Below are 26,071 nucleotides of genomic sequence, written 5' to 3' on the forward strand. Positions count from 1 at the left end.
CACTGTGTGATGGGTGTCAGTCCAGGACTGCATGTGTCCACTATGTCACACGCCTTTTGGCAAATACCCCCAAAATCTGTGGAAAAATGCTCGCCCTTTTTATTGTTTTTGGCGCTGTTGGGCGTCTTCAGCAGTGCTTCATATGTGCCTCTTGCATCTCGCCTAATCACTTTTATCCGTCATTACCAATTTGCAAATGATGGTGAATAACTACTCATTGTGAGATGTATTCATAATATATTTATTATAATTATGTTTCCCATTGTAATCGTGTAATTTGTAATGTTTTGCATGGATGTGCGCTGTTGTGCATTCCTATGGATGAGAGAAGCAGGGTGCATTGTGCACCTGCCCATATCACTGTTGATAATGCACTCTTAAAATAACATATAAACAACTCGCCATGGATTTCTGAACAGGTTTCCCTTGGTCAGTAGCGCAATGCGTTTTAGGTAGAGTATGATAGCGATTTTTAGATAATGCGCCAGACCCCTCCCTTATAGGTTGTTAATTGGCACACCCCTGGCGCATTGGTCAATAAAGGAGACGGGCATGGTGAAAAACTCGAGTCTACGATACAAATAAGCTGTGCGTCGTGATGATTATAGACTTTACACTGCGCTTTATACTATCATAGTAGGGCCCTTAATGTCCTGTGCAAGGCCAGGATTTTGGATACCTAATATCTCATGTTGACAAAAGCCTTTGTAATCAACAGTATCCCTGTTTATACATACAGTGAACTAGAAAGTCTGTGGTTTAATTTGGTCTCCGGATTTCTCCTTTAGGATAACTCAAAGTGACCTCATCGGGTGACAAAAATCAGTATACCCGTAGGTCCAATTTTTGTAAATGTGATATCTCTAACATATCTCACAGGCTAGAAACAGTCACTTGGACTCAAAGCATAACTTGTAAGATTATGGTAGCCAAAGGTCAAGGTCACTGATGACTTTATGTGCATCCCACTGTAGTGAATAAACCTCTAAAAATCCCTGACATAATTTAAACTGGCCCTTTATGTAACAGTTCACTAGCCACTCCCCCTTAGAGTTCACTCAGGTGGTAATCATCCTCACAGCTGAATCGAGTTCCCTTGATTAGCGCGTAGGGTATAATACTGCACTCAGCTCAACTTCCCTCTCCCTTGCGGAAACAGGTTCTAACATAACCATAGACTTGTTTACAGGCGTACTCAGACTGAACTCACAGTGCCCTTCATGACATGCCACATTAATTGGTGCACACATTGTCACCATTGGTGTTCACTTGGTGTTGGAGGGTTTATGACCCACTACCACGTAACAGTAGTTGGGTAGGAGTGCAATTGGCTAGGGAGAGGGTGTAGTAACTAGTGTTGCATGGTCACAATACCCTGAAATGAAAAATGTCACGATGCCTAATTTTTATTAGTATTGATACTTTTTAGAATGACGTGTGTGCAAGGCATGCGTGTGTGCCTCCTCCCCTAACCTGTGGCTGTGCATCTTTTCTCCTCACACACACGTAAGCGCAGCTGGCGTGCCATAAACAGCGAGACGGCTGCTAGTTCAAGTGATGCTATAGTACAGTAACACTTAATAATAGGCTAATATGAAGTTGATTTTCTCACTTGCATCTTTCAAGTTTGTGTTGCTAACTTACCTAGGCTGTGGGATTTTGGTCATTTAGGCCTACTATTTGGGTTTAATGTAATTTAGAAATAGGCTACGCAACCATGGCAAACTTTTACATCTGGAGAGAGATCCTTGCTAACTATCCCGCTAGCTCAGGTCACGTCTGTCAATAGTGCTCACTAAAATCATTAATGAACATTGCAAGACACTTATCTCTTCTATGATCCCAGAAAGATTTTCTTCGACTTGTTCATTTTTTGAACATTTATTTTATCTAATGACATACAAAACATAATCCTTATGCGCATATTTTTACACCCTGAATATGATACCTTGTGAGAGCACAACTTAGGCCCTGTACACACTTACCCAGATACTGTATTTTGTGTTTGGGTCTTTTGTCAACTTGCAAACATCGTTTTAGCTCACTCAAATGGATATTTTTTAAAAAGCCTTCTAAAGTGAAAGCCGGTTTCATTGGAACTGTGTAATATGCAAAACGGAGATTTTTACAAACAAAGACGGGATGGTTACTTTGGGTATTGAGTGTTTACCTTGCTGTCTTGTCCATAGGTAGGAACACACAACACGCATATAAGTAAAAACAAAACATGTCTATAAAACCTTTTTAAATCTGAGACTCTGACATGACATAACCAGCTAATGAGTTGGAAACGTGTCGGAAACATTGAGAACATGATAACATTACTTGTGAATCTGTTTTCATTGCATGCCAGATGACTGTTGTACAGTCTGCTGTGTTGTGCTAAAGCGGAGCAGTGCCAAACTACATTAACATTTTCCCCAATTAGAACCATTTATCACATTAAAGGCGAACTATGCAGGTTTTTTAGCTTAATTTACCTTAATTTACCTTAACTAGGCTTGGGAATCGGTTCCAGTTTCCGGTTTGGAACCAGTTCTAAACGTTCCGATCCATCGGAATCGTACACGTATCCACGTTAACGATTCCACCAACGATTCCGAACATCCATTCCCACGTCGCAGCACGACGTCACAGTATGCGAAATTTAGAAATTTTAAAGCATTCAACTTCTGCAGTGTTTCCCCTACAATGTAGGCTAGTCAGCAGCGCCACTCCTAGAATTCAAGCGCTGCTGCAAAAAATTGCCTAATTAAAAAAACGCACGCAAGTGAACTTAGGGAACAGCTGCCGTTTGTTCAGGTTCGATGTCAACAAATAATAGTAGGCTAACGTTGAAGGCGCAGTCAGGGATTCCACAGGAGATCACGTTTGTTTGTGTTTATGTTTTAACTTTATTAGCAGACGCAATTTTGTGCAAAAAAACGTAGCCTACATTATGTTAACCAAGGAACCAAATTAAACACGCCAGCGAGGTAGCTCGCCCCTACCTTCAGTAGCCTATTCCCAGATAAATTCCACGCATTGTTTCGTTTTTGTTTGTTATACAGTCAATGCTTTCAAGCCCTGTGTTGCTAACATACCTGTGAAACTAAGGTCTAGCCTATTGGTGGGTTTAATTGAATTTCCGTAATAGTATATGCAACCATTTACATCTGGAGATCGTTTGTAATTTCCTGTAGAGCTCACCAAAATCATAGAAATGATACAAAACACTTATCTGCTATAATCCAAGATAGATTTGCTTCGAGTTGTTAGGCTTTTGAGCATTTATTTTACCAAATGACATGGAAAACACAATTCATTTCATCCATATATCCTTTTGCACCATGCACAACAACGCTACTAAGTTAGATTAAAACCGTGAGAATCAGTGTTGCGCGGTCTGCCCGAAATTAAGCGGTCGCCCGCGGATGACCGCGGTCACCCGCGGTTATGAGTCATAAACAAAATATTTTATGATATTCGGGTCATTTGCGGGCGGGTCAGTTAAAATTAATTAAATATATATTTTTACAAAATATCAAATTATCATTTACTACTTAAAATATCACGAGAAGGCTAGCATCAATACAGTAAAGCCTCAATACAGTAAAGTCAACAGTAAAGAAGCTGAAGACGCGAGTTAAAATAATAGACACCCCTTCAGGAAAAGCGATATAGGCTATGGGAAATATTGGGAAAAGTTCTTAAAGAAGATGACAGTAGTACAAGTTATGGTCTATGTAGGCCTACTTTTTGCGAAGCCATTTAAAAGTATGACAGCCAAAACGGGCAGCCTGCAAAAATTTTATGGCACAGACTACATATCTACCGGTATGTATAGGTTCGCGCATGCATAAAAGTTACCTTAGTTCGTTGTGTTTGTGACTTTAAACAGTGGATGTGCTTTAGTAAAGCTTTGTGCGTTTTGACCAGCAATGTATCTCTCTTGCCTACCTTGCCTCACCATTTCTGTTTTCGAAAGAAAGATGTATGTCCATGGCCTTCAAATCTTATCCTAGTGTTCTAATCCTTGGTGGTTGCGTGCGTGCGTGCGTCTTTATTCTCATTCTCTCTCCTGCGCAAACATTATGTCCTGCATGCCTACTGCGTGTAGTTCTATATGGAAGCATATGAGTATCTTTATTCAAATGAGAATGCAATCTGCAATATGCAATTGAAAATTACATTACATTATGCAATTGCCAATTCATTATGTAATTTAATATTGCAATTTGCAATAATTTCCAACAAATTGTATTTTAATTTGCAAAGTGACAATGCAATCCTAAAATCAATTTGAATAATTTTGGTTAAAAAATAGAATAAACATGGATTGAATTGCATTCCATTTTGCCATGGTACTTCAGTCTCAAAATTCAAATGGCAATTACTTTTGCTTTTCAATTTTCAATATTCAGTTTAATCATTTAACTGTCAATTCGTTTTGCAATTTAATATTTAAAGTGCAATGTAGGATTGCATTTTTAAAACATATTTGGCAAAACTGTCAATGCCAGCTTGAAAAGATTTTGGATTATTTTGGGCAAAACGTTTTGCCATCGTTTTGAGGCATTTTATTCAAATGGAAAAGAAATAGCGCCCCCCGTGATTGCATTGCACTTTGGTCACGCTCTTTGTGTTGCAAAATTCAAATGGCCATTCAATATGCCAAACGCATTGCAATCTGTCAAGTCTCTCGTCAAGGCGGGAACTAGGCTACGTCACTTCCGTGTTTACGTCTTACCCAGTTAGTGCTTGCAATGGAGAAGTTTGCAGCTGCACTAAGGTCTCTGGCTGATTATGTAGAACACCACCGTGTCAACGAGTCTGACTCAACGGACAGATTACTGAAAATGGACGACAGAGTGGGCTATCTAGCCCTACTTGTCCGATTTGATGTCAACCTGGTCCGTTCAAAGATTTCTGAGGCCTTACAGCTAATGGGCGCTAGACGGTGGGGAGACCTTCTGTGGATACCACTGGAGGGAATAGAGGGTTACCTCTCCTATTAGGGAGATCGCGGAGCTCTTTGGAGTTCACAGGACAAGTAGGGCTAGATCGCCCACTCTGTCGTCCATTGTCGTTAGTTAGGCTAAAACTCACAGCCTTTCCTTGCCCTGCTCTCTCTCTCTCTCTCTCTCACACACACACACACACATACACACACAACAGAGACTCCCCTCCGTGGTCTGGCTAGCCTCATAAGCAAACCGGGGGGTGCGGTCGCTCCGGGCCCACGTTTGGCCAAATCTATCTCGCTGAATTGTTGTATACGATGCTTATTTGTAGGCTACTAATTGCTGGGGGGAGGGATGCTACTAAAGTTGCCGCTGGTTGGCAAAGTTATCAGCAGCAACATAAGAGCCTTAATAATGTAAGAACACAGCTGGGTCTCGTGGACACTAGGCCTACTCGCGGTCACGGTTAACATTATTCATCAACTGTGACATGATATGTTTGCGGCGCCAACACCCCCCACCCCCCCCCCCAAAAAAAATGTGCCCCCTTGAAAATCGCAAATGCCCCCTCTGTCACTGTACTCTACAGCCGGGTCTGTCGGCCAGAGACTGCAAACTCCTCCATTGCAAACGCTAACTGGGTAAGAACAGAGAATGTCTAATAAGACATTAGCCCGTAGACGGGCTCTGGTAAGAAGACGTTAACACGGAAGTGACGTAGCCTAGTTCCCGCCTTGACGAGTGACTTGACAGATTGCAATGCGTTTGGCAGATTGAATGGCCATTTGAATTTTGCAACACAAAGAGCGTGACCAAAGTGCAATGCAATCACGGGGGGCGCTATTTCTTTTCCATTTGAATAAAATGCCTCAAAACGATGGCAAAACGTTTTGCCCAAAATAATCCAAAATCTTTTCAAGCTGGCATTGACAGTTTTGCCAAATATGTTTTTAAAATGCAATCCTACATTGCACTTTAAATATTAAATTGCAAAACGAATTGACAGTTAAATGATGAAACTGAATATTGAAAATTGAAATGCAAAATGAATTGCCATTTGAATTTTGAGACTGAAGTACCATGGCAAAATGGAATGCAATTCAATCCATGTTTATTCTATTTTTTAACCAAAATTATTGGAATTGATTTTAGGATTTCATTGTCACTTTGCAGATTAAAATACAATTTGTTGGATATTATTGCAAATTGCAATATTAAATTGCATAATGAATTGTCAATTGCATAATGTAATGTCTTTTTGAATTGCATATTGCAGATTGCATTCTCATTTGAAAAAAGCTACTCATATGCTTCCATAGTTCTAGCTACTGCATAAAGTTTTGCAAATAAATTAGTTTGTTTTACAGAAATGGCCTACTGCCACACTACATGCAGGCTATAACCAAAATCACACAATTTGTAAATAAGCGGGTCGGATCGCGGGTCGGGTATAATTTTGTCCTAATTAATATTCGCGGTCCGAGTTGCGGTCGGGTTGATTAAAATATCGGGCGACCGCGGGCCGCTTGTGACCCGCGCAACACTGGTGAAATCAAGCAAGCCTCTCTGGCCGTCACGGCCTTAAAGTGACAGGCACTCAATTTGACCTGCACCGCACCAATACATTGTAATGACATGAAAGAGAAGTCTATATAGTTTATACAGTGCTGTGCAAAAGTTAAGACACCATGCTAAAATTGACTAAAAGGAGGAATACAAATAATCTTTTGGAAATTGATCTTAATGGCTTAATTTTAAAAAAAGCCTTTAAGGACATCAATGTTTTGTGAATGTATCATGTATCATAAATAAATAAATGTTATTATATAAATAAATGTCTTAACTTGTGCACAGCACTGTACATTCTAAATAGTAATAGCTTGTACAGTGGCCTGTGATTAAGCTTTATTTTTTGTCATAATTTGTAACTCAATCTGTCAATTTCTTTCAACAAAATCCACCAGAAGTCATAATTTAAGGAGTCATTTTTTCAAAATCTTTTGGGGGGGCTTCCTACGATCAACTGCACCGCTGCTGGAAAGAATTCTAGGGGAAACACTGTTCTGTATTGATATTGCAGCCTTGGTATTCATTTTTTTAAACCACTTTAAATTAGACATTCAAAGCCAACAACTCTCAAAGCCATCCTATAAGTGTTCAGCAAATGGTACAGGAATCGATAAGGAATCGCATTGATAAGCAGGTTCGACAATGGCATCGATATCGATAATTTCTTAACGATGCCCATCCCTAACCTTAACCTAACAGCTTCGGAGTCATTGGAATGGTTATATATATGTTTTTTGTGAGGTCAGTCATATTGACCTTTCACCACCCAAATCTAATTAGCCACAAAACCTATATTTTGGTTTTCGAGGATAGTCACTAGCCCTTTTCACACAGAGATCACGCAAAATTTTGCGGGAAGAAGACGTCTTTTTGCAGCATTGTGTGTCTGAAAACGAGGTGAAAATTTGCCGCCTGCTGATCTGTTCACATGATCCGGCATTTGGGGAGCCAGGAGGCAGGATCAGCTAGCAAATTAAAACGTGACGTGCAACAGGGGGCGTGTAGAGTGATAGTCGTAGGCCTTATTATGCGTGGGCCTTCAGATGCGGCAGGTGTGTGATTTCCAAAACCATATCGGCACTTTGGTTAGCTGCTGCACTCATTTTTAGTACCCTACACATGCAAGTGAAGTTGCTTTGCTTTCCAGTTGCTTAGAATGTTAGATTCTTGCGATCGATGTCTTCAGACAATATAAAATAATTTGGAAGGGACATTGAAGAGAAGAGTTGCCCCCTGCGTTGGCCGTGATGCCCCTTTGAAAATCGGAGGTTCACAGGCTACAGTGGCCTTGGTGCCCCCTTCTTTCAATATTCTGATTTACGTCCGACTAACGATTTTTATTTAGTCTATGGCCTGGCAAATTAAGCTTAGCATTCACAGCGCAAATTCATTTCTGTCTTTTACACAGTGGAGAAAGTGACAGCGCACAACAAAAAAGAGAGTGCGTTCAAATTCACCCATTCTTTGCTGAACTACTCGCGAAGTAATCTACTCACACAAACATCACATGTATCACACGAAAGAGCTTTTTCTCAGCTTTTAAACAATGTTAGTCGCTATAATTGTGGTAAACGGTTCGAGAAAAGTAACTTTAATTTAATCATATTACATTCTGCGCCCGTCTCCCTACCCATTCATCTCGGAAATAGGCTACTTTACAAACTCTACCTCAACACATGACAAACCATATATCAGTATAACAGCAGACCTTACCAAACACAAAGGCGTAAAGCATTCCCCTGTACAGTTAGCCATTCCAGAGTAATCCGGTTTTAAATTTGCAGCAATGTCTGCATGTCTCCAACTTTGGGGGTTAGGTTTCACAATGTGTTTAAATTGTTCAATAGGCTACATGATTTTATAACAGGCCAAATACAAAATGTTACAAATATTGCCTATATATCTGTAAACGTTAAAATCAGAGGATATACATATAGGACAGACGCTCATGAGTTCATGCTTTGTTTTATCGTTGGATTTTAGGATAGCCTATTATGGCAAGCGATTGCATTCCGAGCTACAGTCAACTCTAGCAGGCGTTAAATGACTGGAGACTTGGTGAATTTAAAGATTGTCATAGTGGGCTGTCTCTGCTATTGCTGCTTTTGTTCAGTCAGATTTGCAATCTCCTGTGGTGGGCTGGACATGGCCTAGAATCAAAATGCCCGCCCAGATTCCCCTTTCCGCCTTAACACATTCACACTAGTGCCGGAACAAATTTTCTCTTTGCTTGGTAGTACATTTTTTAAATATTTGCTGCTATTTGTTGGTGCCTGCATCAAAGGCGTTTGGTTGACTGGGTATGTTGCTGATCGGAAAAACAGCAGGAGCAAAGAAAAGGAATGGCCAAAGAATTTGGTGGTACGTCTCGGTGCCCTCATTAAAGGTTGGTGTTTTGTTTTGCATAGTTGCTGATGGGATCATAAATGGCAACAGCAAGAAAGATGATTGACTGAAGAATTTGTTGATATGACTTGACATGACGCTGAATTGGACAATGACTCAGAGGCAGATCAAACTGCATTCGGGGGGCCCAGCACGGGGGGGGAGTGGACCCCGGGGACCAAACGAAATTTTTCCGTAAAAGTCTAGTGGGGCTACATACCCACCAAATTTCATGTGCCCCGGTGTTTCGGTGTCCCGGGTATCTTTGACCAAAAATTCAGGAAGTAGATGACGTGAAAAAAAAAAAAAAAAACTCTACCAATCCCTTATATGACCGCTTCGCTAGCTGCGCTAGCGGCGGTCATAATCATTTCAGGAATTTTTAGAGGTTTATTTATCACAATGGGATGAACATAAGGTCACAGTGACCTTGACCATAGTGCATTGGTTCCCAAGACTGGGTCGCAGGAGATTTTATTTGGGTTGCCAGCATAGTCACGATTTATGTTGTGTAATAGCTTATTTCATTCAGCCATGAAAGCTAGCACCTTTCGATTAGGATCTAGTTTGTTTACTGCAGTCATAACTCAATCTGTAAATTGTTGCATGTAGAATAGCCTCAAACAGTGACTCTCAAACTGAGGGGCGAACACGTCGCATGCCAGAATGTGGACATCTTACTTGCAAAATGAAACAATATTTCTGTGAGGCGCCTGCCATGGACCTCGCAGTTGCAAAATGCAAGCGACATGAATCAGCCTATATTTGCACAAACAAAAACAGACTGCAGCTCTTCAACTTGGCAGATTGAAAACTAAAATGTGTCATTTGAAATTGCAAAGACTGCGCTGTCAACAATGAAGCAAACATCCATAGACCGGACAATTTGCATCATAGGCTGCAGATAGTTTCGATTGTAGATGCACTCTTTACAGTTAATAGCAGCCTCCTCGCATTCCTCCTTAGTTTGGATTTAAAACGCACAACAGTGCATTAGACCAAAGTGCCTTTTAAATGTAAATTTTAAAAGCGGTTTTCCTGCCGCTTTCCATCTCGTGAACATCACTACAGTAAAGGCGCATTATCGTCCATCTTACTGTATTCTTCGCCTATTGCACAAAAGCCTCTTGTTCTGACATTTATTCATTTCACTTTCTTATAACATAGCCTATCCCAACACCAATGCACAGCCTTATCATAAACAATCACAAGTTTAACTCCAGAGGAAATGTGGTTTCAACTTTCCAAATAAAGAAACCCAATTAGGCTACAATATAACGACTTGAGTTATTTGCAAATCAGAAATGACGTCCACAGTGTTATGGATCCATTTGTCTGCAACACAACATAGTCTACAACATTGCTCCTTAGAAATTCAGGAACAGTTTATTATGCTGAAGAGTGACGACAAGTTGAAGCACTGCAACCCCATGCGCAGCATGCAAAAATATCCCTAAACTTATATTTTCGCTCCGCCTAGCTCCACTCATCCATCTGGAACCGATCCATTGGAATGGTGTCGCAGAAGGCTGGGCCTAATCAAAAAATGCTTGCATATGATTGAATAAGCCACTTGTCCGTCATCTATTGACGTGCTACTTCAACCACTCACATCGAAGTGTGAATTTGACATTATTGTTTATTATTGATATTCTCTTTAATGTAGTCTAACCATGTCATTGTTTTTATATTATTGATTGAATGGACATTAATGTTTTATTATTGCTTCTTCCCTCATTTTCATTACTTATTTTATTAGGCTATTGATTGAATTGATATTGTTGTTTATTATTACTATTCTCCTTAGTATAGTTTGACCAACATTCTAATCTGTTCCCTGTTCAGTTTTAAATATTATGTTGTTTTGTATTTGTGTGTCGCTTTGGACAAAGGCGTCTGTCAAATACATAACCATAACCTATATGGTGTGACCAGCTCAGATCCTCACTGATGTTAATTCCAAGGAATCTGAAGCAGCTGACTCTCTCTACTGCTGTGCCTCCAATAAAAATGGGTGTGTGCTCTTCCTGCAGTCTCCTGTAGTCCACAATCAACTCCTTGGTTTTGCTGACGTTGAGCAGCAGGTTGTTGTCTTGGCACCAGGATGTCAGGGTTGCCACCTCTGCTCTGTAAGCAGACTCATAATCACTCGTGATACAGCCGATTATGGTGGTGTCATCAGCAAACCTAATGATGGTGTTTGAGGTGTGAGTTGCCATACAGTTATGAGTATACAACGAGTACAGCAGGGGGCTTAACACACATCCCTGCGGTGCACCAGTGCTGAGTGTTAGAGTGGAGGAGATGATGTTACCCAGCCGTACTGCCTGTGTCCTGTCAGTCAGGAAGTCAAGGATCCAACTGCACAGAGAGGAACTGATGTTCAGGTCTCTCAATTTCATGATAAGCTTGGATGGAACAGTTGATGCAGGGAGAGATTAAAGATGTCCATAAAGACCTCAGCCAGCAGTCAGATGCGCAAGCCTTGAGAACACAACCTGGGATGTTGTCAGGTCCTGGAGCTTTATGTGTATCAGTGTTTCCCCTACAATGTATTCATCAGCGGCACAGCGCCGATCCTGGAACTCAAGCGCCACTGCAAAAAAAGTTGCCTAATTAAAAAAAAACCTAGGCTGTGAAACTAAGGTCTAGCTAGCCTACTGGTGGGTTTAATTGAATTTGAGTAATAGGGCAACCATTTACATCTGAGGTTTGTAATTCCTGTAGAGCTCACCAAAATTATAGATATGATACAAGACACTTATCTGCTATAATCCAAGATAGATTTTCTTCCAGTTTTTGACCATTTATTTTACCAAATGACATGGGCATCCACATATTCTTATGCACCATGCACAACAATGTTACTAAGTTAGCTTAAAACCGTGAGAATCAAGCAAGCCTCACGGGCGTCACGACATTAAAGTGACAGGCACTCAATTCGACTTGCACAGCACCAATACAGTGTAATGACATGAAAGAGATGTCTATATAGTTTATATAGTGCTGTGCAAAAGTTAAGACACCCATGCTGAAATTGACTAAAGGGAGGAATAAAAAACATATTTTGCCTTTTGTCTTAATGCCTTAATTAAGAAAAAAATAGGACATCAATTATTTTTAATGTATCATGTATCGTAAATAAATACATTTTATTATATAAATAAATGTCTTAACTTATGCACAGCACTGTATTCTAAATAGTAATAGTTTGTACAGTGGCCTACAGTGTACAGTTGTACAGTGGCTAATTACTAATAATGTAAATGAAAAAGGTGAAAGAAAAACATGAATAATCCTGTTCAAGTACTGCAATAATCATGCTTTGTAAATGCTCCTGTTGATGGTTAGTCATAATCTGTCAATTTCTTTCACAAAATCCACCAGAAGTCACCATTGAAGGAGTCATTTTTATTTTATTTTATTTTTTTTTTGGGGGGGGGGGGGCTTCCTACGATCAACAGCACCGCTGCTGGAAAAAATTCTAGGGGAAACACTGTGTATTCACCCTTCTAAATGATTTACACACATCTCTTTCAGATAACTGAAATGGGCAGCAATCTTGCTCTAACAGAGACTCTGACCTGGGGCCGTATTCACAAAGCCTTTTATCTTACCACTAGGAGTACTCCTAAATCGCACTAAAAGATTTTAGCTAGGAGTTTTCTCTTAAAAGTTATTCACAAAGCCTTTCAGACCTACTCTTAGTAAGGAAAAATGACAACTCCTAAACTAAGAGTGAGTCTTCGTTGCTATGGATGACGTCATTACTCATGCACGAGCTTGACTGAAGTGACCACCTTGAATGGCTGATGATTGTAACGCGGAAATGATTCCAAACATCTCCCTTACGATGATGAGTGAAAGGTGACAGGTCTGATGAGAATGCGTGCGCTACACAAGTAGTGCGAAGGACGGAAGTTGATGAATAACTGAATAAAAAGGCCTAGCCTAAATCAATAAAGAGTAAGGCAAAACAAATAGCCTAGTAGCCTAATGAAACATAGGCCTACGGATTGATGCAGTATCAACATTATTAAATTAATCTGTCACCATAGGCTATGCCTACGTTTGCAGAGGAGGAGACCATTTTAATTTGATTCACAATGAAACGTTACATTTAATTTACATGTTAACAATGAGTAGTTTTGGTTGTTGTTGGTGGCGTTATTGGATCCCTTTTATGAATGCAAATTGTTCCCTCGCGATTGGAAGCTCCTGTTGCCGCATAGGCGACGCATTTCAAAACATTGCAACGTGAAATGCCACAAAAAGCTGTTTGTGAATAGGTCTTAGGAGTTAGGAGTCCTCTCGACTTCTTTTAAGCTGTCCCAGACTTAGGTGCTACTTTTAGGTCTAAAATGCTTCGTGAATTACTTTTAGTGAAATTTAGAGTCCTAAAGTTAGGAGTGACACGCCCATTATTTTTAGGAGTTGCTCCTAAATTCGCCACTTAGGAGATACTTTTAGCCTTAAAATTCTTTGTGAATACGGCCCCAGATGTCATTTTCAAAGCGGGCATAGAAGGAGTTCAGCTCCTCTGCAAGAGAAGCAGACACCTCTGCTCTGAAGCTCTTTCCTCTGTAGTCTGTAATTGTCCTTAGTCCACTCCACATGTCTCTGGTGTTAGAGCCGCTGTAGTGTGACTCCACCTTTTCCCTGTACTGTCTCTTAGCACCTTTAATTGATTTTCTCAGTTCATAATGTGCTTTACTGTACTCGCTTGGGATTGCCAGAATGGAAGGCAGCTGTCCGAGCTCGGAGTGCTGAACATACCTCTCCATTCGACAATAGCTTCTGGTTAGGAAAAGTTTGTACGGTCACCCTCGGTACAATGTCATTAATGCATTTGCATATAGCCCCTTACATACTCAGTATAATTGTTGATGTTATCAGCAGCAGTCCGAAAAACTCCCCAGTCTTTTGTGTGGAAACAGTCACGCAGGGAGGCATCTGATTGATCCGTCCAGCGCTGTACTGAGCGAATCACAGGCCGCTCACATTTGAGCTTCTGTCTATAGGCGGGCAGTAACAAGACTGAAGAGTGATCCGTGATGAAAAAAACTGCTGAGAATTCCCTGGGTAGATAGAAAGGCCTGCATTTGGCCATGAGATGTTCGAGGTCAGGAGCACCATGTCGATGTCGTTTGTACATCCACACACCAGCATTTGTTACCAGAATGCACACACCACCTCTTCTGTTCTTGCCCTACTCCGTTGTTCTATCCTGCCGATGGATGGAGAGTCCCTCCAGCAGAGTGACAGAGTCTGTAATCGAGGAGTCCAACCAGGTCTCCGTAAAAACAAAGACATTGCAGTTCTTGATATCACGTTGAAACGCCAGTCTGGCTCTGAAATCCAGCTTGTTATCCAGTGATTGGACGTTAGCCAGGAGAATGCTAGAAAGGGGAGGTGCATCACTAAACCCTATATCAGTAGTAGTATTTACATATCTATCAAACCACCTAGATATGGTGGTGGCAGCGCAAAACGGGATCAAAGGGCTCTCGTGCACTGTAGAATGGTTTGAGGGGGCCCGGCATAGAAACGTTTGAGAATCCTTGGCCTAAAACATCAACGTTTTGGGCAGTATTTAGTGGTTACATGTTAAATCTGAAGTGAATTTGGTCGCGATAAGTCTGTCATTTTTAAAAAGTGGGTCCCCAGACAAAAAGGTTTGGGAAACACTGACATAGTGGACACTTGTAGTCCTGGACTGACACCCGTCACACCTTACGCCTTGTAACTTCAGTTTTAAACTAACCTTGGATGGACCTTTGATGGCATGGATTTTTACTTTTGCTGTGTTTAAATCTGACAACAGATTTCATTTTGTGAAAGAGGGACGAAAGAAATAATTAAGGCTACATTGACAAATAAAACTCTTAGCCATGAGCTGTATATCCTCTGATTTTAATATTTTCAGATATCCAGGTGATATTTTTAACATTTATTTTGCATTTCATTTGTTATGAAATCATGTATTGAACAATTAAAGCACAGCTCAGTTTTAAGACACTTAAAGCCCAAAGTTTGAGACATGCATGCGGATTTCTCTGGAACGGCTAATTGTATATGCTTTACATCCTTGTGGTAGGTAAGGTCTGCTGTTGATTTTGATACATGGTTTGTCATGTGTTAAGTGAAGAGTTTGAGATATTCCACAGGGTCGAATGGGTGGGGAAATGGCCGCAGAGCTGTATGCAGAATAATATGATTACATTTAGTTAAAGTTATTTTTCTCGCGAACCATTTATCACAGCAAGTAACGGCTAGAACTGTTTAAAAGCTGAGAAAGTTCTTTCATGTGATATACATCATGTGATGTCTGTGTGATGAGTACTTTGTGGGTAGGCTAGTTCAACATAGAAGAATGGGTGAATTTGGACGCACTTTGCATTCATCTGCCTAATAGGGCTAGGGGCATTCATAGCAGCATCATAGTTTTCTGTGATGGTGTAGCGGGGGAAAATTAAAAAAGTAGCCTATGCGGACCAGGTCCCAATCTGTTGGTAAATGAATCATCCCATTGGGCTATGTAGGCTATGGCAAACTAATTTGGTTTTAACTCTAGCGTTAGGCAAGGCTATCTCGTCATAACATTTAGGCTATGCCAGGGTGAATTCCTCTTCGGATTAATGTGAGCGAATGAAATTAATTAATAGTCGTTTTTATACTAAGGGATTTTCTGTGATATATGCACCCTTATTGCGGAAGTCCTTTTCTTTTTAGATAGACGGAGGCGGAAAAAAGGAGGGTTGACATGGCCCCCCAATTTTACCTATTTTACATAATTAGGTGCGTAGGAAGAAAGTAGTTCTACAAACAAGACAGTTTTAGTGATTAAAACATTTAAATTATAACAGGAAATGAACACAACACAAGTGGCAACAGTGGAATAAGCGGGATAATGGACTCCACGGTTATTCGTGCACTCCGCTGTGCGTTGGGCCATTTTACAAACGCGACCGTGCATTAATTTCTGTTAACCGACCACTGTGGCATCCATTATATCTTACATAACTCCTGTATAAAGTGCAGAATTAGGCGCTCTGCAAATAGGCACTGACATGAGTGCCAGGTCACTTGCCACATACATCAGTGGCGAAATTTTTAACTGACAAGCACTGGATGAACAATGGATTTTATTGAGCGGTGCCTCTTTGCCATTTATATATTCATATTTCATTGTGCTTACTACTAATAAGAGCCACCTGTCTAACACTTTCTCTGTTAGACAGGGGAAAGGCAGTGCAGACCACTCAATATACCTCACCATGACAACATGATAAAACCTATTATCACACGGCTCTTCATAATGCTTTAGAATGCTCCATTCACTTGAATATGCCTTCCCAACGGAAGTCTGATAACAGACCGTTGCTGTCAAGGAAAATGGGTTTTGTGCTTCTTATTCACTATTTTCATATTACTCAGCAAATAGTCTAATCACTTCTTGCAATGGAACTTCATTCAAAAGTGTTCTAAAGAATTCTTCAAGATTGAAGTTCAGCGTGTCATGAACTATTTGTTTCTCAGCAAAAGCCACGACAAAACTGTAACAAATAAATCATGTGGAGTTTATTTTTTCATTTTGGCAGGTAGTCGTGTAATAAGCAGGATAATGTATAGAATAAGTCCCTTCAGGGCGAAGCAAGACACCTCCGCTGGCACATGCGGTTTCCCCTGTCTGGACTTATTTTCCTGATAATGACACGCATTCTATACATTATCCCTTACTTATTTCACATGAAGGCATTGAGAGTTGAATATTTACATTATCAGCAACAAATGACAGTGAAATATCTAATCCCATACCTGACCACAGCTCCCTCCATGTGTAGTGCAGTCTGACTCTACACTTTTTCTGGTAGCAAATAAGTTTGTGGATGATCTGTACACAATGCCTGCAAGCAAAAAGAGACAAGGCCATTCACATTTCCTGATCACCTTTCTATTGAACAAAACTTTTACGTTACCCAGAAACAGAAGGAGTCTAATCATATTTCAGTTAAACATGAACCATAAAGATGACTGATGAAAGGTAATGGTAGTTGTAGTCTTACATGTATAGATCCATGGGGAAATCCTTCATCATGTGGGTCACAATGAATTCAACCATGAGATCTAAAAAAAAAACAGAGGGCAGAGGCTTACTGTAAATAACCCCATGATATGCTTTTCAATTAAAATGAAAAATGTGTGAATTAACAATAGTGTTCAGTGGTAAATGCAACAAAGGCATATCTAACTATATCTAAATGGCAAAAGAACAGTGGTATACATGGCTTAATGTCAAGTCCCATCTAAGTGCACTGCCAGAATGTGAATGTGTATGTGTCTGTGTGTATACCTGCATATATATGTGTGTGTGTGTTTGTCAACAAAACCACACAGTTCCATATGTAAATGAATGTCAAATGTCAAAGAATGTCAAATTTTGGGAACTTTTACATCACAATATATTGGCTGTTGACTTTGATTGACCATTGACAGTGATGTTGTGGAGAGGGGCAAATTAATTGGAGGTGTGGGAAAACGTCGAATTTTGTGTCGCATACCAAATTTCAACGCTGTAGAAATTTGTAAATTGCAGCATCATCTATGGACGGAAGAGGCGGGGCGGGGGTTGGGGATTACAAAACCTTTTATTCCTTCTTAGCATAGAGGGGCTACGTGAAGCACATCACGTTTCATATGGACAGGTGCACTGGTGCCAGTAACGTTAAAAGGGACTAAGAATACCGTAAAACTCCAAATAATAGCCCGGGCTTTTATTTTCCCAAATCGCCAAACTGCACCGGCTAGTATTAGAGACAGGCGTCTATATGAGACAGGCCTTTAATTCTCTTTACACAAAACTTTTCCTTTGCAAAGATGGAAAATATTATCGAATTAATTATTTCAAACACACTGAATGTCTACCTATATGACTAGGCTATCTGATGACAATTACGGATCATCATTCATTTAGTGTTGAGATGTTGTTCATTGAGTGAGATACAGTAAGATCCAAATAGCGGGGATAGCCAGAACAGATGAAACACGTTTTAATTAAACGTAATCTACAAAAAGATCGTATCACACTGAAAGCTCATATTTTGTCACTAGCAAATAGCCTATATCGGTCCTTTGTCAAATACAGTTGCATTATCAGCCCTGACCAAAACCGTTCAGGAATTATTTATGCAAAAGTGGAACGTGCTTAATGTTTCATTCTCCCTCCTTTTCGGCAGGAATGAAACAGCATGAGAGAGCATGAACCATACTGTTTCTCCCATTTTGTATTTGCCAAATTTGACAACAGTCTACATTCAAATCATAGCCTACTTCCAGGCGCACGGGAACATATTTTTGACCAGGGGTGCTGAATAACAAAAATAATCATGGATGTCCGACAATTTCTCTCCCAGCATATGATTCGAATTTAGACAGCTAAATACGCCATTTCACCGCAGTGTATGAGTAGGTCTAAGAGTGAGAAGTTTTATAATGCCCTGGGCAGCCACATTCCACTGCAACTATGCGCAGCACTTGCCACTCCGACTCATCAATAAAAACTGTGCGCGCACACAACAGTCCCATAAAAGCGCACTTGACTTTACATCATTAACCTATTTCAGTATTATATAGCCAGAGAATGTCCGTAGACGGGCTCTGATATAGCCTAGTCTAAGGTAAATTCCTTTTCTGACTTCTTTCTCTTTATCGCCATGGCATTTAGAATAAAGAATAACGTTCGCGAACCGTTCTGGTTTTGTTGCCAGCATAAAAACAAGCTTACCATCGGCCTATCCGCAAATTAACACAAGGGATGAATTGAACGATGACGAAGTCGGACATATCGTTCATATTGGAAAAAAAGTTATACAATTTGGAACTCTAGCTTTTCCCCACCGCAGTCTTTTAATGCCATCTAATCATAACGTGCGCAGTCTGCGCCATACTCAAGCCCAAATCACACCCAAGATTCGCAACGAGATGAGCAGCAACTTGATGCAACATTCTAAAACCTTGCAACTGTGACCAGACATGTGAATGCTTTGCGACGGCTTGTAACGACGTGCAACATCTAATTCACACTGCTGTAACCTCCTTTCGGTAATGGTTTCGTGTCATTGCGAATCTTTAAACAGACGATCTGACGGGTTTTAGAACATTAAATACAACCCGAAACTAAAAAACAGACCGGGCCTATACTGGAGACCGGCCTTTGACCCAAACCTGTAGCCACGCCAGGCATTTAAAAGAGACAGGCGTCTCTTAGGGACTCGGCGATTATTTGAAGTTTTACGGTAACACGAGAACTATCAAAAAATAACGTAAATAAAGAGAGAATACATTTAACTAGACAAATCAATACAAAAAATGAACATGACATAAAATTACGAACATTACATAAAAACAAACAAAAACATGATGCCAGACGGAGCGGCATGTCTTGCCAGTGTCCCCGTAACCTACCAACCCTTATAGGATAACAACAGTTAACTAACTGTTAGTATTAAATTGTTAACTGCTTAATATGCACTGTTAATACCTAATAAGCACATGTTATTCTAAAGCGTTACCAAAAACTCCAGTCAAAATTAACAGGTCAAATTGTATTGAGACATGATACAGGAAATACCACCATCTCATCTGGGCCTGAGCTTGTTTAAAATGGACTGAGGTATTATGGAAAAAGGTCCTGTGGTTTTAGTCCAATCAAAGTTTGCCATTCTTTTTGGAAATCATAGAGTCATCTGGGCTAAAGAGGAGAGGGCCTATGCAAGTATCCAACCTATCCAACTTGTTTTAGTGCTCAGTTCGAAACCCAACATCTATCACAGCGTGAAGGAGCATTACTGCCTACAGCATGGGCATCTTGCACATTTGGCAAAGCACAATAAAATCTGAATGATGTATACAGGATTTGAGCAACATACTTAATTCCAGGCAATGTCTTTTCCAGGGAAGACCTTGAATATTTCAGGAAAACAATGACAAGATGAATTCTAGCATTTCTCCATAGAGGAAGAGTCCAGGTGCTAAGATGGCCTGTCTGCAGTCCAGATTTGTCAAATTATGTGCATAATTGACTGAAAAACATGACTAAGAATACTCCATAATGTTGAGCAAGTGAAATCTTATATCAGGCAGAAATGGGACAACATTCCATTCTCAAAACTGTAGCAAATGGTCTCCTCAGTTCCTAAACATTTACACTTTTTTGTTAAATGAAGAGGTGAAACAGCACAGTGGTAAACATGCTCCAGTCCCAACTTTTTTAAAATATATATACATAATCCAAATTTTCATTTTCGAAATGATGATATGTTGTGTATGTCTTTTTTGCCTCTTGCGTTGGCCGTGAGGCCCCTTTGAAAATCAGAGGTTTACAGGCCACGCTGGCCTTGGTGCCCCCTTCTTTCAATATTCTGCTTTGCGTCCTAGTAATAGCGATTTTTATTTAGCCTGTGGCCTGTCAAAATAATCTTAGGATTCACAGCGCAAATTAATTTAGTCTTTTACGCAGTGGAGAAAGTGACAGCGCAAGAAATAAAGTGAGTCCAAATTCACCCATTCATCTCAGTTGAACTACTCGCGAAGTAGCCTATTCATCACACAGACATCACAGTATCACATGAAAGAGCTTTTTCTCAGCTTTTAAACGATGTTACCCGATAATTGCTAAGTTGAACGGTTCGCGAGAAAAGTACATAATATAATTCAATTTAGTCATACATTCTACTGAAGGTTTTGCGTCCCATGATCTCCCAACCCATTCATCTCGGTGGAATACTTCACGAACCCTTCTTTTAAAGGGACACCAGGCAAGCCTGATGCTTTTTCTCTACGAAACTCCCCCTCGCTCGGTCTGAAGCTCTTTTCCTTTTCTTTGCATCTTCCGTCAAGGGTTTTCGCTGCTTTTTTGCCGGCTCTGCCATTATACACACGTTTGCAACAATCGCTAGCTTTTCGTTAGCCTCCCTCTCTGCTGTGGATGCAGGATGGAAACTGAAACTGCTTCGGTCGCCGGGTACGATACACTGAACTTGCAAGCGGGATATTCTTCCTACAGGCAGTAGGGGCGGGCGAGAGAGTCTTCATTCGCCCTGTAATGAGTCATTTAACCATATACCGACTTATGAAGATGAGTAATTAACACGAAAACGTTGCCTGGTGTCCCTTTAACACATGACAAACCATAGATCAGAATAAACAGCAGACCTTACTGAACACAAAGGTGTAAAGCAGTCCCCTGCACAGTTAGCCGTTCTAGAGTAATCCAGTTTTGAATTTGCAGTAAATTTCGACATGCATGGATGTCTCCAAATTTGGGCTTTAAGTTTTACAATGTGTTTAAATTGTTCCACATGATTTCATAACGGGCCAAATACAAAATAAATGTTACAAATATCGCCTAGATATTGGTAAATCAGAGGACAGCTGACTGAGTTTGTGAAAGTAGCCTTAGCCTAATGATCACAAAATGCTAAGCATGCATCTAGGCTATTTGAGTTTCTTAAAGCTGAGTTGTGGTTAAATTGTTCAATACATGATTTTATAACAGGCCAAATATAAAATACATGTTATATATAGCCTAGATATCTGTAAATATTAGATGATCAGATGATTTACAGTTCTATGTAATATGTCATGTTTCATGTTTTTGTAATGTTTCATACAGTGATGCAGGTCTACTGCAGTGAATAGGCTAAATAAAACTTTGATCATTTTTATAGCCTACTACTGTATAGTTAACTTTGGCCTTGGTGCCCTGACATGTGGCCTTTGCGCCCCCCCACCAAATATGCCCAACTGAAGGCCAAGTGGCCTTGCCCTTAGAATGGTGAAATTCCAAGCCTGGTTAGGAGTCCTCTCGGCTTCTTTTAAGCTGTCACAGACTTAGGTGCTACTTTTAGGTCTAAAATGCTTTGTGAATTACTCTTAGTCAAAAAAATTAGGAGTCCTAAAGTTATGAGTGACACGCCCATTCTTTTTAGGAGTTTCTCCTAAATTCCCCAGTTAGGAGCTACTTTTAGCCTTAAAATTCTTTGTGAATACGAGACCAGGGGCCATATTCACAAAGAATTTTAAGGCTAAAAGTAGCTCCTAAGTGGCGACTTAACTCACTTAGACCTATTCACAAACCCTTTTTGAGGCATTTCACGTCGCGATGTTTTGAAATGCGTCGCCTATGCGGCAACAGGAGCTTCCAATAGCGAGGGAACAATTTTGCATTCATAAAAGGGATCCAATAATGCCACCAACAACAACCAAAACTACTCATTGTTAACATGTAAATTAAATATAACGTTTCATTGTGAATCAAATTAAAATGGTCTCCTCTTTGCAAACGTAGGCATAGCCTATGGTGACAGATTAATTTAATAATATTGCAAACATAGGCCTACTGCATCAATCCGCATGTTTCATTAGGCTATAGGCTATTTGTTTTGCCTTACTTCTATTTTTAATTAATTCATTCATTAAATATTATATTTATATACTTTTCTCTCTATCTCTCTTGCCACTTGCCATCCAGCCCCACATACAGGTACACCCCCTTCACTCACACACACCATAACCCCCCTCACACACACCATTATACCCTAAACACACACATAGACTCACACACCATTACACCATAACTCCCAAACACACACCATACCCACACACATTATTACTCCTCCCAACACACACGCGAGGTACCACGAGGTACCATGCCCCAACATTGCATGACACATTAAACTCAACGAGAATCGCTTTCCCGCACAGCTCGTGCAAATTGAATAGAGCTGTCCTTTGCTGACACTTTCGCCTGTAACTGTTTCTTTGCATCCATTTTGCCTTAGGGCCTATCGCTGAAGCTGATTGATTGTGAACAGGGCAGCTGCTTGTCTTGCTCTGATAGGCTACCAATCAACAACAAACGTTTTGTGGGTTGTAATTGGTTCTCTTTTCTAAAACGAAATGCCTCACGTCTTTGGGCACACTCACTGCATTGCAGCGTCATTTTTTTAAGTTAATAATCTCTGGCTTCCCGCCAGCTCCCGTTTATTATTTCCTGTCCCGTCCCAATCACGTTACTAACAGTGAAATTTACTCCCGTGCTGCGGGAAACCCGCGGGAATACCGTGACCCGCGGGAGTCCCGAAAAATTGTCACCCTCTACTCTACATGCTCCCACTTTGTCATAAGAGTTAATTTTGTCACCTATTTTTTTGAACTACTGTAAGTCTTAAGGCCCATTCACACCAAGAACGATAACGATAACTATAAATAAATATCGTTCTCGTTAATATGAATGACGACGTTCACACATAAACTATAACGATAACGACATGAAGAACGATATCGTTGGGGATCACTTTCAGAGCGATTTTCAGAACGATAAAATGCTAATAGCCAATCAGAACCCATCACATTTTAACCGTCACATTCATTAACACAAGGAGAGACTTTGCTTATCGTTGTTCAGTGTGAACGCTTTTATCGTTATGGTTATAGTTATCGTTATCGTTCTTGGTGTGAATAGGCCTTTAGTCTTGTGTCAAATGTCCTTTTTAGTCTTTTTCATGTTTAGTCATTCAAATATAATTTTTGACTAAAAGTCTTGTCATTTTAGTCTAGTTTTAGTAGGGCTGCACGATTATGGCCAAAATGTTAATCACGATTATTTTGATCAATATTGAGATCACGATTATTTATTATCACGATTATTCATTAATTTTAGTGACACAATTTTTTCACTAAACACTGCAAATATAGACTTAGCTGAGATTTCCAAACAGTTTTTGTGCTTGCTACTGTTAACATTTGTTAATATTTGTTAATACTTGTTAATATTTGGGGAGACTGCGAGTGAGGGGCTGCGACCGCACAGTCCAGGCTGCTGAAGTGCTGTGAGGGCACAGCAAATTTCCCCCCTTTTATGTCCACAGGACTTCCTATCAGTTATAATCACTGCATGAAAAGTGGGATTTTCGTCAGTAATTGTCAATTGTCAATAATCACTGTAGATTGTCCCCTTCCCCTTCACACCAACACAATGCGAATTTCGGAGGCAAATATATAAACTTTATCACTATTTTCATTCAACAAAAATATGCAGCTCAATAAATATGTATAAAAATAGATATTTTACCGGTAGTAGGCTATTTACACAGTCCAAAACATTCTCAGTCCATAAGCCACAGCAGAGAGAACGTCACTTCAATAAACTAAGGTAAGTCCAACCGTTACGCCCCCCCGCCAGCAGGAGACAATTCCTCTAGTGAGCAGTGGAAGACCTGCTCGTCGCTTCCGCCAGTAGAACAGCTGATAGGGTAAACAAACAGTCAGAAATAGACGGTAATGTTTTTCCTTCCCATGCGTTGGTGCCAAAAACTTAATATTACGTTCTTAGCTTTTTTTTAAATTACGAAACTAGACACTCTAACACACCTTATATGTGATTTTGGGAACTCTATGATGAATGGAAATGAAATATATGACGATCGAAAACTCATGAAAACTCACAATCTGGACATTTTATCTGGACATTTTATCATAACTCGGTTGCCGCTTTGGGTCGAATCAGTGACGGATGCACGTCAGCTCAAAACCAGGCCATTTTCGTGGGTCTATCACTAGGTGGCAGTCTCGCCAGGTCACTTCCCGGAAACTTTACAGGCAACACTTCATATTTCATGATAGACGTTATATCTCCATTTCTAGAAAAAATTCTCAGGAACAGAGGCGTGTAGAAGTACACGGTTTGCACCCACTGAGAGCTTAAAGTCTCACCTTTCAAACGAGCCATTGTATGTGTTCATAGCTATAACATAGAATATGCTGTGGCTATACAAAAATCATCAACAATGGTCTAGATTGCTGGCACTCTAGGACAAAGCTTCCGAAAACAGCTTGGCATTCAATGAGTTAGGGAGATTTCCGGGTGTTTATGGGGACGAAAATCCCATCCCTTTTCATGCAGTGATTTAGCTTACTCATTCTGACTTTTTTTCAGTCAGTACGTTTATGCATAGTTAACCCGTAACATGTCTCAGGAATTGATCAATGTTTCTATGACAAAAATTGTTTTGTGCATTACTGTATTTGATTGATTTTACTATACATCTTACCAAACTGCTATAAAATGCCCCCCTCCACCCCCTTGTGTGATACTGCCGTGATACTGTACCTGCGAATCGGGATTAGAGAGGGATGCCAATATTCTGACACGTCATAAATGGTCTTGAAATGTCGGTAAGAATCCATAGTAGTGGAATATCCATGTTGTTTTATTCATAATACGTTTGGTAGATGTACAGTGGGCATCGCTTTCAAATGGCCACTTCATTCGCGCATTACGAGGCGTGAAGCTGCGTGAAGCTTTAGTACCACTTTCAGCCACTGTGCGTCGCTCTGCCACTGTACATCGCTCTGTCAGTAGCCTGACTGCCGCCCCCTCTGAAAAAGCAGGAGGCTACCAAACATAATTGTTACCGAGAGGAATCCCAGCATACGAATTCAATAACAAAAGAAATCATGCATAATTAAACATTACCTCGATTAAGGCTACTTGGGTATGGCTTAAGGCTTGACTACACGGTGGTAGCGAAAATCGAAATCTGCTATGTTATTGTCAGTGTTGGGGGCAATGCAACTACGCAAATCAAAACAGTGTCTTAATTTGCCCTACTTCTTGACTGCAATGTAGTCAATTGACTGCTTGACATGTCATTTTTATTTTTCTGTACAATAAACAAATACATCTGCTTTATGCCGCAGAATTACATTCATATTTGGCTGACTGCAGACGCGCCACTTCCCTCCCGATATTCCAAGATTAAGATAGTAGCCTATACAAAAACCATACTATCATAAAAATTCGTTAAAACGAATAGCTATTTGCAAATTGACAAAACACTGGTCCTGCGAATGCAAGGACGATATGAGCCTGTTGCATTTAGTTAGATGTCCGAATCACGCATGTTTGAAAACCACTGGCTCGTAATCACAATAATTTAACACACGACAGTTGGATAGCCTACTTCATCATGTCCCCACGCCTACATTTTTGTGAGTAGCATAGAGATCGTTAAAAACAATAAAGTAGCCTATGTCTCTCCGTTTGGGACATCGAAAACTTATATTTTTAATAGGGTAGACTACCGTCGGAGATGCTGACTGGCAAAGGCCTC

The 26,071-nt window shown here is 40.3% G+C and overlaps 1 protein-coding gene across 2 annotated transcripts in view; it reads right to left on the reverse strand.

Moving 5' to 3' along the window:
* The window catches only part of armh3 (armadillo like helical domain containing 3), a 160,378-nt gene that overhangs the window by 40,026 nt on the left and 94,281 nt on the right, over positions 1-26,071 (reverse strand). For both annotated transcript variants that reach the window (XM_076277747.1, XM_076277746.1), the window contains exons 19-20: positions 16,964-17,024; positions 16,716-16,804 (exon numbers count right to left, since the gene is read on the reverse strand). In XM_076277747.1, the coding sequence (XP_076133862.1) occupies positions 16,716-16,804; positions 16,964-17,024 (150 nt within the window). The remainder of the gene's footprint in view (positions 1-16,715; positions 16,805-16,963; positions 17,025-26,071) is intronic.

Source organism: Alosa pseudoharengus, unplaced genomic scaffold (assembly GCF_046254945.1).
Source record: "Alosa pseudoharengus isolate Yale_2024_CS ecotype anadromous, Long Island Sound unplaced genomic scaffold, YU_APseudo_1.1 YU_APseudo_1.1_scf_11, whole genome shotgun sequence".
NCBI classification, from domain to species: Eukaryota; Metazoa; Chordata; class Actinopteri; order Clupeiformes; family Clupeidae; genus Alosa; species Alosa pseudoharengus.